We start from the raw sequence: 15694 nt of genomic DNA on the forward strand, positions 1-15694 counted from the left end.
GGTAGCTCGGCGAAGCGGCGACTCCCATAGATAAGATGCCCCTGCTCAAAAGAATGTGGAACAAATGAGCAGAAACTGTCGACTATTCCTCAGAACAAACGGGTGCTGACCGAAGCTTAAAAATGACGGTCATACTGCATGCTGCACTTCTCCCCGGTTTGCTGTAGCCCTGTTTTTGGATCAGGTATACATTAATGAAACGTATATAGTCAAACGATTTTGGGCCATTTTATGTTACCCTCCCCGAGAGTTGAGGGTTAGCCAAAAGAAATAAAGCAAAAGAAATCGCAAAGCAATTTCTGTAACACATCCGAATGCATGTAAAAGATAATCAACTATATATTGCTTTATTTTCTTGAATCCACCCATAACCGTTTGGGCCTTAATAAAATAATCATATTTTTTATTCCTAAGGATTAAACCCAGTGTTGAGGCATTGTGTCAATGGTTCCTGTTTCCTCAGCTCTGGCAATGGGCCTCTGCGTGGCCATGATCGCCTTTGTGCGGCTCCCCAGTCTCAAGGTGTCCTGCCTGCTGCTGTCTGGCCTGCTCATCTATGACGTCTTCTGGGTAAGACATGTCCTCCAGCGCCCCAGCTACACCCCAACCCCACCTACCTCTACTACCTCCACCACCCCACCTACCTCCTCCACCACCATCCCCACCTACCTACACCCTACCTCCACCACCACCCCACCTACCTCCACCGCCCCACCTACCATCAACACCTCCACCCCACATACCTCCACCGCCCCACCTACCATCACCACCCCACCTACCTCCACCACCCCACCTACCATCAACACCTCCACTACCACCCCACCTACCTCCAGCCCCACCTACCATCAACACCTCCACCACCTACCTCCACCACCACTCCACCGACCTCCACCACCCCACCTACCATAAACACCTCCACCCCTACCTCCAACACCATAAACTACCTCCACCACCCTACTTCTCCGACAGCCAATACCTCCACGTCATGGTAGGTTTGGGTGTGCATGTTTTTTTTGTATGATGATTGTTGATTTAAAGGGCTTCACTGTGTATCTTGTAGTCAACCGTCAGAGTGTGAGCAGTGTCAGAATACAAGCCCTGTGACTGACAAGGCCTCCTACTATTACTCGACATGGGTCGGGTTAAAAGGTGCCGTTTTTTTGGCATACATTTAGTATGCAATATTGAGTGTGTATTACTGAGAAGGATCGGATGGAAGGGAGGAAGGGATAAGAGGTGCACCTAATGGAGAGAAAGGAATCTGCTGCTCACTGTTCTGCAACTCACCTTAACTGAAGGGTCTTCCTAGAAAATCCAAATGAAGAATCAATACGGAGGCATAAGATGGAGACAGAGATGGCCTTCAGCATCCAGAGGAGAATATTGGGAGGAGGCGCTTTTACTTTGGAAATGTGTTCATTTAGACTATTGATTTGTTCGTCTTTCACATTTTCCAGGTTGATTTCCGATATGGTATTTGCAAACGTTATCCAAAGATCCTAAAGATTGTGGCCCAAATGGTGCACTTTTTTAACAGGAGGATATTTCTGGCAAAGTCTGAGTAAATACTTGCATGGGCGAGGGGTTGTTAATGTGCTGTGGTAGACACCAGAGCCTCCTCTGCCGTTAGCTGGATACTGTTACACCAGTAGAGGAGTCCAGGCAGTATGCTATAGAGCTAGCACAGCTATCTGTTAGTCCAGGAAGCATACATGCTATAGAGCTAGCACAGCTATCTGTTAGTCCAGGAAGCATACATGCTGTAGAACTAGCATAGCCATCTGTTAGGCCAGGCATACATACAAGCATACATGCTAAAGAATTGGGGGGGGGGACTTGGTGTAGAGTGCTAGTGTTTTGTGCGTCAGTCGTTGGCATGTGTTTTACTGAAGGGACATGAACCTTGGACTGAAAGAAAGGGAAGCAATGCAACTTATCGATACTTGCGTCCAAAGTGTCTTCAGGTTCATTATTATTGATTTATGTTGCATGAATGATGAGATGGGCAGAGCCGTCTTGTTCCAGGAGGCCTCGAGTTATTCTACATACTGTGGGCACCCTTATCACTGGAGCGTGAAAGACCTACCTCCCACCCCTACACGATCCCCTTCAACTCGTGTGTACAGGGTCATAAAGGGACTTGACCTGCACTGTTGTTACTGCCGCAGAGAACGTTTGGTTCGGGCAGGCAGCTGAACCTCCTGCTCCCCTCTCCCCCAGGTGTTCTTCTCCGCCTACATCTTCAACAGCAACGTGATGGTGAAGGTGGCCACGCAGCCCGCGGAGAACCCCATCGACGTCCTGTCCAGGAAGCTGCACCTGGGGCCGGGCATGGGCCGCGACGTCCCGCGCCTCTCCCTGCCCGGCAAGCTGGTGTTCCCCAGGTCAGGACGCCTCAAACACTGGGTCCCTTCTGAACGCTCACAGACCAGACTCTAGAGTCACGACCTGTAGTAAGATGAGCTACAATCTGGCTGAAGGGGGCATTTCACTTTTTTTTTTTGCTCAATATTAGTGTCGACCAATCCTGTCGCTCAAGGCGGAGATTTGTTAGCGCGTTATTGGCACGAGGCATAGCCGCACTCGACCGGCACTATTGGAACTTTTCCGGTGGGAAAAAACAGGCTTAAACATCCGGTCCAGACACCGATTTTTAAAGACATTTGTTGGTCTCTGTAAACATTTCAGATCTTGAGGACTTTTTTCTAAAGGTTTAGTTGAATAATCTGTAGGACCCTAGATTATTTAATAAATTCCCGTCTGTTACCACAAGTACCCTCATGCAAAACAACAGAGCGCTGAGATGCTACTCTTAACAGCAGGAAAAGTGGGTGATTTGACCCCCGTGTTCCAGTGAAGGTCTCATAAGAAGGGGGTGCTAACCCTCAGCTCCACCCCATCTGGAGACGTCTTGTCTTTTCTGACACCAACCAACAGTTGGTGTTGGACTGCTTCATTAAGCAGCTACTGTTCTGTCAGTTTAATCAATTCTGTTAAGATGATAAATACCATAAATAGCTTGACTGTGTTGTCCATACATCCGTGCATTATATCAAGTAATTTGTAAATAATATGAAGGCAATATTAGGAGTAATCCTTATGAACATCAAAGTGTAACACTATTGGGCCTCACCTGGTAGAGCGCGTTGTGTATCTGTTTTGGGTCTGCGTCGGGTTTACGCGTCGCTATGTAATTCATCGCCACAACGGTAGGGTATTTATTTTATGACTGACGGAACGTCCGACCAAGACTATGGTCTTGGTCTGTCGGAAGACGGGTCTATCCAACAGCGGAGGTGGTCTGTAAGTCCTTTAAACGAATTGAGGCAGAGTAAGGGCGAATATTTGACTCTTGTCAGAAATTATGTAATACAGCCCATGCTGCTGCGAAAGGTTAAAAAAATAGGGAGGCGTACGTCAGGCCCTCCGCAAGGACAAAACGGATCCGTAAACGACCTTGCGTTGCATTGACTTCCAACCATAACTAAGCCTTAACTCTCACTGTATCTGTCAGGAATAAAGCCTTACTATCATACTATTGAGTTAATTAACAGCCTGGGCTACAGGGGCGATTCTAGGTTCTGACTTTTGGGGGGGCGATTCTAGGTTCTGACTTTTGGGGGGACTCATCCATCCCCTGGATGGATGAGTGCCGGCGGAGCGGAGGCTAACGGTGTGGTGCATCGTGTGTGCAGCTCCACGGGGAGCCACTTCTCCATGCTGGGGATCGGGGACATCGTGATGCCGGGGCTGCTGCTGTGCTTTGTGCTGCGCTACGACAACTACAAGAAGCAGGCCAACGCGGAGTCGGCCACGCCCGGCCGCATGCAGAGGGTCTCCTACTTCCACTGCACCCTCGTCGGATACTTTGTTGGTAAGGGGGAGGACATGGCTGGACAGAGGACGGCGTCCGATGAAAATGACAGTGATTGTGGTTAATGGTGGTGGAGGTGATGACGATGGTGTGGGTGGTTGGTGGTGGTGAACTTCGGGTCAGAAGATGGTATCCGACGATTATGATGGAGATAATGGTGGCAATGATATATGATGATGGACTTTCTACTGCCTAACTTAAATCCCCAAGCCAGTCGTTATTGTCCCATCCCTCAACCCAGAGACGAATCAAATGTTTTTGTTTGCAAAGCAACAGGAAGTGCTTGGCCCTTGTTATCATCTGTCCGACATGCCGGTTCCGGCAAATGTGAAATCATTGGGGGAAGACCTGTCTGGGTCACGTCCCGTAGTGCCTAGAGCAGGGGCCAAACAGTCTGGTCCCAGGGACTTCGGACATGGGCTGGGTTTAAAGCATAGTCTTGACAGTTACCATAAAATGGAACTACACACCATGGTGTTGAATGAAGAGGGTTTAACGAAAAGACAGTGTTGCACTATAATGAGGATTTTTTATTAAAGTATGGGATCCCTATTTTTAATGAAGCATATGGTAATATAGAAAAATAATGTTTATACAAAGGAGCAATGTGTCCAGAGACCATCTGCCAGAATCGAGGAAGGAAGGAAGGAAATGTGTGAAGAGGCATGACCAAAATACCAAGGAGTTCCCTATCACCTTTTTTCCCCCTAGAAGGCGGTGTTGTGTATACATTAATATTGGTAATTTCTGTTTGGATTAAAGTAGCGATACTAAATATGCAGATTTTCTGCTTCATACTTTAATATTATTCAAAAACTTGTACATTCTCGATTTTTTAACAGTAACCAGCCAACAAAATGGAGTAATTAAAGTTAAAGGGTGGGGTTCTTCATACTTGAAATGGGCATCTTGTATGCAGAAGTAAATAGCCTATATAATTAAATGTGGCGAGCTCATGTCATCTCTGAGGTGGAATATGGGTCAGATCTCCTCCTCTCACTGGCCTACTTTAGTATTGAGCTGTAGTCCAAAGCTACTCCCACATCTGTACTTACACAGTGGCCCCCATTAGCAGGGACCTGAATACAACGGCTACACTCTCCCCTTATTTCACTGTTTTTTAGTGTCTGCGGGGTCTGGCCAGGTGGCAAAATGGATTCCAAGTCATTTGGATTCAATGTTCTCGTCATTTGATCATTTGAGGGATTGCATTTTTTTCAATAGTAATATTTTTATTTTTTATTTTTTAAGTCCCCTTAGTTAGTCAACTCCCCTTAGTTAGTTCAACATGTGACACCCTAAAGGTGGTGTCCTCTGAACTCGTTGGCAGTAGCTCAGGAGGTAGAGTGGGTGAATGACAGCCGGAGGGAGACTGGTTCTGGTTCGATCCCCGGCTCCTCCTAGCGGAGTGTCGAGGTGTCCCTGAGCCAGACCCCTCACCCTACCTGCTCCCGACGAGCAGGCCCTTACCTTGCGTGGTTGACATTGCCGCCGGTATGTGAATGGGTGAATGGAAGGCAATAATTGTTCAGCGCTTTGTGTGACCACTGGTCAGAAAAGCACTTCATAAATGCAGTCCCTTTTTAGTTTCAGATTAGGAGTTTAGAAGTTGCGGTGCTCTGCTAATTTCAAGGCTTTAGCAGAAGCCTAGAAAGTGCGCAGTGCGCCTGCTGTTTACCGCCTGTTGACGTGTTCGCGATCTCCGCCTCAGGCTAAAAGCTGCCCAACTAAGGGGATGTTAAAAAAAATAAAGCCGGAGCATTTTAACATTCAAAATGAGTGGCATCCAAACAGGGTTGCAATCAATTGCCAAGTTTTGAAGGGGGAAAAAAAGTCTAAACACCCCCCAATTGTTCAACTGTTTTGTTTGTTAACTGTGTGTTTTTAAGGGCTCTTGACCGCCACGGTGGCGTCCAGAATCCACCGCGCGGCCCAGCCGGCCCTCCTGTACCTGGTGCCCTTCACCCTCCTGCCTCTGCTCACCATGGCCTACCTAAAGGTACGTCAGCCTCCGCGGCGCCGAGCAGCCGGCTAACCAGATCGCCATTGATTCTGCTCCTTTTTGGTTGAAAGCCCTCGTCTGAAAGCTCTCCTCTCCGGCGCAAGCGTTGGCCCAAAGTTTTGCCACCACTTCCCCCAAGTTTAGAAGCACAGCGGCAGCGGATGTTGTTTCTTAATGTGGACTTTTCATGTATTAGAATGATGCGCTATGGTTCATAATGACCGTGTCTGAAAGGGTTTCCTGTCAGAGCAAATCATGATAAACATCCCCTATTTACCAACAGTCATTATGGTCTGCCTTAGTCCCCATTGTCGAAACACTATAAATCACCCTGGCAACGTACTTAAGTATTTTTCTGCAGCTTGCAGGCTGTTGCCAGAACAGTGTAGGTGTGTAGTGGTCCAGCCTTGCTGGAGATGTTCCTGTTCCCATGTTCAAGGGCTTGTCCAGATGTGTCAACCTAATAGACTCGTTAATACATGGCGCCCACGTGTGTCAGCCTATAGGCTCATTAAGCCCATGGGGACCAGGTGTGTTAACCATAGGCTTGTTAAGACCATGGTGTCCAGGGTTGTCTACCTATGGGCTCGTTGAGGCCAGTATGGTGTCCAGTGCTGTGTTCCAATATCCATACTTCTATGAGTGCACTTAAACGTAGTACACTATCCACACTCACTAAGTGCGCTAATTTTCATATGTCAGTGTTGTTCCAAATCGAATACTCTGTGGTGCACTAACCGGAAATTGCCATCACGTCTGCCGCCACGGCTCCTCCCCGCAATAAACATCCAGCTTTGAACGTTGAACTCTTCACGCCTAGCAAATATAAAAAGCTATAAAAGCTATAAAAACTTCAAAATGACTCCATTAATGCAGGCTAGGTGGAAAATGCGCCGACTTTGGCTCAGCCTGGCTACGTAGCTAAGATGGCTGCCGTTGAGTACGTAAAGTGTACATCGATCCGCACTTCGTGATTTGACCGTTTTGACCATCCAGGTTCTTTCAGTACACTTATTTTCGCCCGATCTGAATTTGAACGCCCTACTTACTCAAACTAAGGCTAGTAAGTACGGATAGTAGGGCTGCTCGATTATGGGAAAAATCATAATCACGATTATTTTGGTCAATATTGATATCACGATTATTCAAACGATTATTTTTGAGTTTGAAAACATGCATTTATTGACACAATCAATTATGACATAGAAACACGTGTAAGTATCCAAAATAAAACCTTTTTCGTGTGTAAGTGTACTGTCTGCCACAACATTCTGAATCTAACATTTGATTTTTATAAAACATTTCATGAATACAATATATTCAGCCAAATCCACTGACGAATGACTCGACTGAAATAATACATTCCCTATTTAATGTCTAGAGAACAACGGTCCCAGCATTTCTCCATAGCAAAGTTAAAAGTCACAAAGCCATAACAAACACATGGCTAATAAAAATCATATTGTTGTTAAACAGAAATACATATACAAGATGTACTTGGCAGTTCTGCCTTAAAGAACTCTTAGTTAAAGTCTGCTATAGGAGCTTGTTATCGTTCATCAAACTGTAACGTTACTGAAACTTTAATATTCCACACGGTAGGTCTACTCCAACATGTCTGTCAACAGTCGATGCTGCTGATTGGCGGTTCAATGGCATGTCCCGCCTCCTGCCAACGGCATACTTCCTGATGCAGCACGCCTGTTAGATTGTACTCCCTCTCGCCGCGTTGAATGCTTTCGCATGCGCTTCTCTTTCATAAACTTTCATAAACTCTCTAGGCCTACTGTAAAACGGAAAATGTCAAATTAATCGTTTCAACTCGATTATAAGAGTTTGGAGATCGTTTGACCCCAAAATCGATATCGCGATCGAAATTCGATTAATTGCACAGCCCTAACGGATAGTATGGATATTGGAACACAGCACAGGTGTGTACCTGTCCTATAGGCTCGTTAATACTAGTCTGATGTCCAGGTGTCTCTACCTATAGGCTCGTTAGGCCCAGCCTGGTGTTCAGGTGGGTTAATCTATACATTCTTGTATCCACTCTCCTAAAGAGCGTTTAGCTAGAGCACGCTCTCGCTTTGAATGTCAATAATTGACTTAAGCACTTTCTCTTTTGGAATCTCTGACATTATGTCTTTGTATCTGGAAGTATAAAAAAGGATCAATGTATCTTATCACGAAGAGCAAAGTGCTTCTCCTATTGTTTACACGCTCATACTAAAGGCTCTAAGAAGTCATTTTGTCAATTGATATTGGTAATGGACCTCTTAGTGAAGCCAAGAGGGTCGGTTACGATGGTGTAATCACCCAGGCGGATTTTTAAGCAGTATCACACGAGAGGGCGCGCTGTATGCTGAACATCCGCACGGCTGTGATTATCTTCGCCTCTTGGCCTGGGGCCAGCAGGCGCGACCTCCAGGTGGAATATTGCTTTTATACAACAGTGCTTCAAGCACCATTTATTAACAGTGATGGACGAAAACAAACGTCCATTTGCTTGTTTTATTGAATCATTTATTCGGCCCGACCAACACAAATGGTTCTGTGACTGGTGTGGGACTGACTGGACTGTTGCCTAGCAACACAGACACGTTCCGCTACACTAGCTCGCTAGGTTGTGGTAGGTCTACACGCAACAGCAGCCTAGCTAATTGTCATATCTTGCCCATTTTTCTGTGCGTTTCCATTTATTGCACAGCCAGGGAAATAATAGTCTGCGGAACGTCGCTTTGGTGGCATGCGGGATTCCGCTGACTTAACGGCCTTCGATGGTCAATGTCATTGATGGTTATGAGAAACGCCTGGACAGCGGGAAGCAGAGTGACACATGTACAGTTAAAAGTCCCGGCGCCGTTATGCTCCGTCTGCACTCATGGATAATCTAAACCCAATCCCTTTGTAGAACTAACCGTGGAATTAGGCACTTTCTTTAAATGGAGGTGACCCCAGAATGTGTAATGACATGCTGAACGGGGGGGGTCAGGGTGGGGTCGCTCAGCGCTGTGACCCTGTCTCTCTGCTGAACGGGGGGGGTCAGGGTGTGGTCGCTCAGCGCTGTGACCCTGTCTCTCTGCTGAACGGGGGGGGTCAGGGTGGGGTCGCTCAGCGCTGTGACCCTGTCTCTCTGCTGAACGGGGGGGGTCAGGGTGGGGTCGCTCTGCGCTGTGACCCTGTCTCTCTGCTCCCCAGGGGGACTTGCGGCGCATGTGGTCGGAGCCCTTCCACACCAAGGCCAGCAGCTCCCGCTTCCTGGAGGTATGATGCAGTCCTGCGGCCCACCCAGCGCCCCCATGGGAGGAAGGACCCTCCCTCACCCCCCCACCCTGCCCTCCCCTCGCCTGAGGGGGGAGGAGGGCCCCTCGGAGGGAGAGGGGAAGAAGGAGGAGAGGGAGAGAGAGAGAGAGAGAGAGGTCATGTTCTCGCCATCACTTCATGCTTTCGGCCCCCCCCCCCCCCCCCCCCCAGCCCCTAGGAAGGACACCAGGGCGCAGACCCGGGACACCCGACATGATTCATCGCCAGTCCCTCCCCCACTACCTCTGTCGTCTCTCTCTCTCTCTCCCTCTCCCTCTGTGTTTATTTCCTGTTCTTCACGGCATGTCAGGAGTAGACTGTATACCGCAACTTCCGGTTGGTTTTGTTCCCCTCTGCCTCTTCTTTTCACCTTGCTGTAAATTAAGTGTTTTAGCCCAACTTTGCTCTATGACTCATTCCATTTTATTACGCCTCTCTGGGCATTCACCCTAAACCCCTTCCTCCTGTCCTCATTATCCCCACCCTGGTTCTGAACCCCTCCCTCTTGTTCTCATAACCCCCCGCCTGGTGTAAACCCCTTTACTCCTTGCCTCATCACCCTCAGCCTGGTGTAAACCCCTTTACTCCTTGCCTCATCACCATCACCCTGGCTCTAAGCCCCTCCCTCCTGTCCACCTAACTCCGACTCTGGTTCTAAACCCAAGGTCTAGATGAGCTCTCACCTGCTTATTATGTTGTGTTCTGGGTCCCTTCTCCCCGCTCCTTCATTTCACTGACTCGGATGAACTAGCGCTACAGGCTGACAGCCCCCCCTCATGGTTGGAAGACTTAACAAGGCTGTTTATCTTTCTTCTTATGTCTTTTTTTTTTTTTTTTTTGTCCTGTTCTTTTTTTAAAGCATCATTGGGGTCACCATTCTGGTTATGTTGTTTATTATTATTATTGTTTTTGTTGTGGTTGTTATTATTCTGGAATGAATTCAAGGAACGTGCAGTGGAGACGTAGCGCTGCAGCGCTGGGACGGACATTCAAGACGTTTGTGGAGGTTTCCGGAAGTTTGTGACGCAGGAAAAGAGTTTCCTCTTGTCCTGCCTCCATTTCATCTATCCCCCAGACTCCCCCTCATCCCCTCGACAGCTCCACACATCTCCGTTCTCCACACTCAGACACAATATGTATTTTATTTAGTCAAATTTGTATTCTTGGCATATACAACAAAAAAATGATGCATTATAAATTTTTCGAAATGGGCTCCCTGTTGATGGGGCCTCATCTATTTGTATATATGTGTACACATGTATTTGTGGTATCATGAGTTGTATTTGTGTTTAAAAAAGAAAAAAAAAGAAAACAAGATAAGGTTTGCTTTATTGATTTCTTTTCACCGTGTAAAGTTAATCTTATCTTTTTCACAAGTTGTTCAACGATGTTCAGAAACTAACAATGGCCACCAGCCAAATGCTGGTTAAGTTTGGCTGGGGAACGTACCTTAATCTAATTTATCAGTGGGCAACCATCTTTGGAAATGTATTTTTATTTTATTTTTTAAACGCTGTAGCTGACTTGGTGCCAGGCTGGTGGGTTGTGGAGGTTTCCTCTACGGTGGCTGAAGGGGACAATAAAGGTCGTTTCTCTGCCATTTTTTTTTTTTTTGGCTTGGAAAGAGGAGTGGGCGGTTGTTTTAAAAAAATTGTTTTGCTTGTTTTTTAATTTGCGATATGGAAACGTGTATAAAAAACAAAGGTTACAAGTAGTGTCAGGTCTCCATTGACCCAGGTGTGTTTAACAACAACAATGTTGCATAGAAAACATTGTGATCATGTCTTATGGAAACAAGAGTTCCTCAGATATACTAAAAAAATGTAACTAAAAGAATTGTTTTTGTTTTTTGTTTTTTACTGGGGCACATTTTCTTGTATTAAAAAAGTCTTGGGACAAGAAGAAATGTAGACAGCTGTTTTCAACTGAGTTTTGATCATATTAAAAAATACTATGTTTCAATTGTATAAAATCTAACAATTCTATTCTCTGCTCTCCAGGGGGCGTCAAGGTGACAATTAACAGTTTTTTACTGATGAGTAATGATAATGCACATACACCACCCTGAGTACACCTGTATGGAAGAGCGGGCGGTCCAAATTTTTTATCTCTTGGAGGTAGTTTTTGTTTGCATTATTACTGTAATTACTATTCAGTCCTTTTGATTTCACCATTGTAGTCATACCTGGTGGTTTTAATGGAATATAATATTGATTTTCAAACAATATTGAACACTTACCTTTTAAAATCAAGCTCGTCTGTAAGTGAGTGTTCATATTATTAATAGGAGTATATTCAGAAAAAAAAAACTTAAACAGGTTTTTCCAAAGAAAGATAGTTGTTTATTCTCCATTAATCTATCTGTGTAGTAAATAATACACATGACTGCACGGCTGTATCCTGGTGGTGGTTAGCGTTAGCATTAGCAGCCGTTTTACCAAAAAGGGAGACCTTGGTACGTTTTAGAAGGTAAATGGTTTGTAATTAATAATTTGGTCAGATGCGTTCGTGTTTGCTTTCGGTTGTCACTCCTACCACTTAATGAATCCTGGAGATTAACGTTAAGGATTCTCTTTTTGATGGGAGGACAAATCGGACATGTATACCTACAAAAAGAGCAGTTTGGCGGGTTTTTAACACGAATTTTAATTTCCATGTTTTACTTTTTCTATGCGGGCCTTCATCCATGTTACAGGTTCCGAAGTGTCACTTAATTTGTCACAATGCAGTCGCAGGTTCAGAGACACTGACGCCGGTCTAAATCAGGCAGTGTGCCTGAGAGCATGACAGTGAAGTGGAAAAGTCGGATGGACAAAAAAAACGGGGGAAAAGGGCTCATTCTTATCGAGTCCGACCTCAACACTGGCCTGAACTCTCAGCGGATAAACTCACATGGAGCCACCCTCCCTCCATGTCTCGCCCACAGCCTCTGCTATGGACATGGTAAGAACATTGTTGTTTTAAAAAAAACATGTAGGCCTACTGATGGAGATAATTGTAATAACCATTTTTAAACGCCAAAAAAAGAAAGATTCGTTCTTCTTATTTAATATTGCACTTTAATTTATTGTTTTTCATACCTTCATTCGTTATCGGCCTACTTGGTATACAAGGTATACACTTCTCGTCACATCCTCTATCCTCCAGCAGAGGGCGCTAACTGACGCGTTCGTGTTAAAGTGGAGTGGATTATGTGTAGAGAAACAGGGTGAATATATACATTAAGACTGTAGTGAAGTATGGATCTCTAAGTGCTGAACTTAAACAATTTATCTCCTGAACCCTTACCTCCCTGTTCCTGGTTCAGTCGGGATTCTGCTGTAAATAAAAGGACTAGCTGTTATAACGGTGGCTGACTTGGTTTTTATGTCGTCAATATCATTGGGATGGTCGTTTTTTTTTTTACAAAACGTTATTAGGTCAAACCGTTATTAGCTCCTCACGCCGGCGTAGGTCTACTTAAAACGGATGTGAACTTTGTCCACTAACTGCCGCAAGAGGGCGACACAGTCCATTACAACGAAGTTAGTTAAGGAACCCGGCATTTCATAGCCTAGTCTGTATTCCTGAATTAATGTTTTGTTGTACCATTGTACATTAAAGTGGTTAATTGCATATTCTCAATATAAATCTGTTCTGTAAATTCAACTCTTTAACAGTAGGCTATCTTGTATTCCTTCGACTCATGCCCTACTTCATGAATGTTCCATATATTAGGCTACAAAAGTATTACATATTAACAGACTGTAGTGTTAGGTTAGCTGTCGTCAAGTCATATCACTGTAGGGTAATCTCAACTATTATCTCGTGCTTTGAGGCTGCCATGGAAATGTTGCGTGAAGCCATTAGAAAAAAATGGTTGCCTCTAACACAAAGAATCGATTCTGACTCTTCAGACTACAGATTCTGGATTAAAATACTATTTGAATTCAGAATACAGAGAGGAATTGGCATGAATAGTTCAAAACATAGTTAACCTACATACTAACTCATTTAATCATATTACAACATGATTTGAAAGTAGACATTTTTTCACCCAGTAACAAAGTTCCTCATGGTGAACTGTAGTGGTATATGGATTTCATATAGTTGAGGTTCATGACAATTTGTTCTAGGTGGCCCATGCTGGGGTCGGTTGTTTTATTCAAGGGTCGGTTGTTTTATTCAAGCCCTATAAGACCATGTTGCGTAGCAATCAACATAGGGTATATACCCTTCAGCAAAGAACATTGCAATCATTGACTTGACGTTTGGAAATAATCTACAAATGTTACGAAAGAATCAGACCTTGATTGGTAACCTGAATTGCGCATATTTATAGTTTCTCTGTATGTTCTGAATTGCAAAAAAAAAAAGCATTATAAATCGGAATCATTATTTGCAAAACAATATTCCCTCATAAGTATTTTGAACTCCACATTTAAAGGGTACATGGTGGGAACAAGATTTTTCTAAAAGGCGTACTGGCTCCCCTCAGAATCGCCAGTGTTTCTTTTATCTCATGTATTTAGTGAATCCTCATCCCTCAATGGCAATGTTTCCTATCATTCTCATTCAACTATTTTCGCAAGTTAGCCAACAGCCATGTGTTTATTCCAGAAACAAAAAAACGCTTAGAAGCCGGACAGTCCGACTGAATTTCGGACTTTCTGACTGTCTGACTGACTGACTGTCTGACTGTCAGACAGGGATGCCCCGATGTAAGTTGGGTGCTGGAAGCTAGGGGTGAGGGGTAAGGTCGCATAGGTCACGGTAGGCCAGGACCACCCCTCACTTATTGGCCAGGAGTTCTGTGCAGTTTTATGACTGTGGCCAGGCTTTCACCACACCCATGGGGATTGTAGCACGTCATTTGTGAAAAGAGTTTGGCATGAGGGTCCTAAAAGAAAAAAAAAACATTTGAGACCATATTTGGAGTGTTGTGAAGTTTCGTTTCCCCCCCCCCCCCCCTCTCCATGGAGGTGGTCCCTCCCTCCCCCACCCACCACCCTACTGACCCTGTCATTACCGAGAGACAGGTAGGGCTGCCGTTGAAAAACAACCAGCCGCAATGTTGAGATAATTATCTCTAGCCGAGGGGGTCGACAAACAACTCTGCCAGAGCCCTCTGTGTGAACCAGATGAGCAGGTTGGTGCCCCAGGGCGTTTGCATGATACAACGTTGATTTGGAGTGGCGGCCTTATCTTTATCTTCAAACAACCATCCGTACTTCCAAGAACCGATGGTATTGCTGGTTGGATGGCATTGATGGTTTGAATGGGATTGATGGTATTGATGGTGTTGAAAAATAAAAGGTATATAGAGCTCTGGTCAAAGTAGCTTCAGCAAAGTGACACTGTGAAACTGTGTTTTTCAAATGAAAGTACACATACCCCATGGGGTACCGGAAGGATTCCAGGGAGTGCTTGGACACTTTCAACAAAAGTTGAGTCCTTCAATTGTCCTAATGTTGGTTATGAACAAGGCTATGGACGATAATGTGGCCATGTCGCAATTTGTTGATTTTGAACATCACATAATAAGATTCAATAAAATTTGAATGCTACAATTTTGCTTTGTCTTTCTATTTTTCCACAACCCGTTTAATGTTCATGTTTGGCTGAAAGACTACCATAGAGGTTCATTTTCAAACGCTAGTTTGAGCACAACTTGTTTAGTATTCTTGTTATTATTGTTATTACTATTGTTCTTATTATTATTATGGAATGAATTCAAGGAACGCGCAGTGGAGACGTAGCGCTGGGACGGACATTCAAGACGTTTGTGGAGGTTTCCGGAAGTTTGTGATGCAGGAATGTATAGTATAGATACATGTATAGTATATATATATATATATATATATATATGTATATATACTTTACATCTATACATACTTGCATACCTACATACGTTCCTACATACTGTGAATATACACCAATATATGGCACATACATGCATGCATACATCCAAGGCGTATTTCCATACAGTACATGCCGTACATACGTATATGAATACATACATAAATAATACATACACACATATATACATATGGTACATTCATAGAATACATATACATTTGGTACATTCATACAGCACATCAATTCATACAGTACATACATACATACCTTACATACATGAATACATACATACATGAATACATATATAAATATGGTACATTCATAGAGTACATACATACCGTACATACATACATGAATACATACATGGATATATTTATCCATATGGTACATACATACATGAATGCATACATGGATATATATATCCATATGGTACATACATACATGCATACATACATGCATACATACATGCATATATTACATACATATACACATATGGTACATTTATACCGTAAAAACATGCATTCATACCGTACATACATACAGGACATTCGTACATAGATCTAGACATGCTCAGGGCAGTGTTCGCCTGGGTTCTGTTCATGGCCGTGTTAATGGCGGATGAGAGGTTCCTTCTCCCCTGTTCAAAGCCAACATTCCGGTCTTGTTTAAATAAGGCT

General features: G+C 44.3%; 1 protein-coding gene across 4 annotated transcripts in view; it reads left to right on the forward strand.

Moving 5' to 3' along the window:
• The window catches only part of sppl3 (signal peptide peptidase 3), a 35772-nt gene extending 24626 nt beyond the window's left edge, over positions 1-11146 (forward strand). For all 4 annotated transcript variants that reach the window (XM_030353884.1, XM_030353885.1, XM_030353881.1 and 1 more), the window contains exons 7-11: positions 464-570; positions 2221-2384; positions 3696-3874; positions 5764-5873; positions 9075-11146. In XM_030353884.1, coding sequence (XP_030209744.1) covers positions 464-570; positions 2221-2384; positions 3696-3874; positions 5764-5873; positions 9075-9146 — 632 coding nt within the window. In that variant the 3' untranslated portion in view covers positions 9147-11146. The remainder of the gene's footprint in view (positions 1-463; positions 571-2220; positions 2385-3695; positions 3875-5763; positions 5874-9074) is intronic.
• The last annotated feature ends 4548 nt before the right edge of the window (positions 11147-15694 follow it).

The sequence above is a fragment of the Gadus morhua genome, chromosome 4 (assembly GCF_902167405.1).
Source record: "Gadus morhua chromosome 4, gadMor3.0, whole genome shotgun sequence".
Classification (NCBI taxonomy): Eukaryota; Metazoa; Chordata; class Actinopteri; order Gadiformes; family Gadidae; genus Gadus; species Gadus morhua.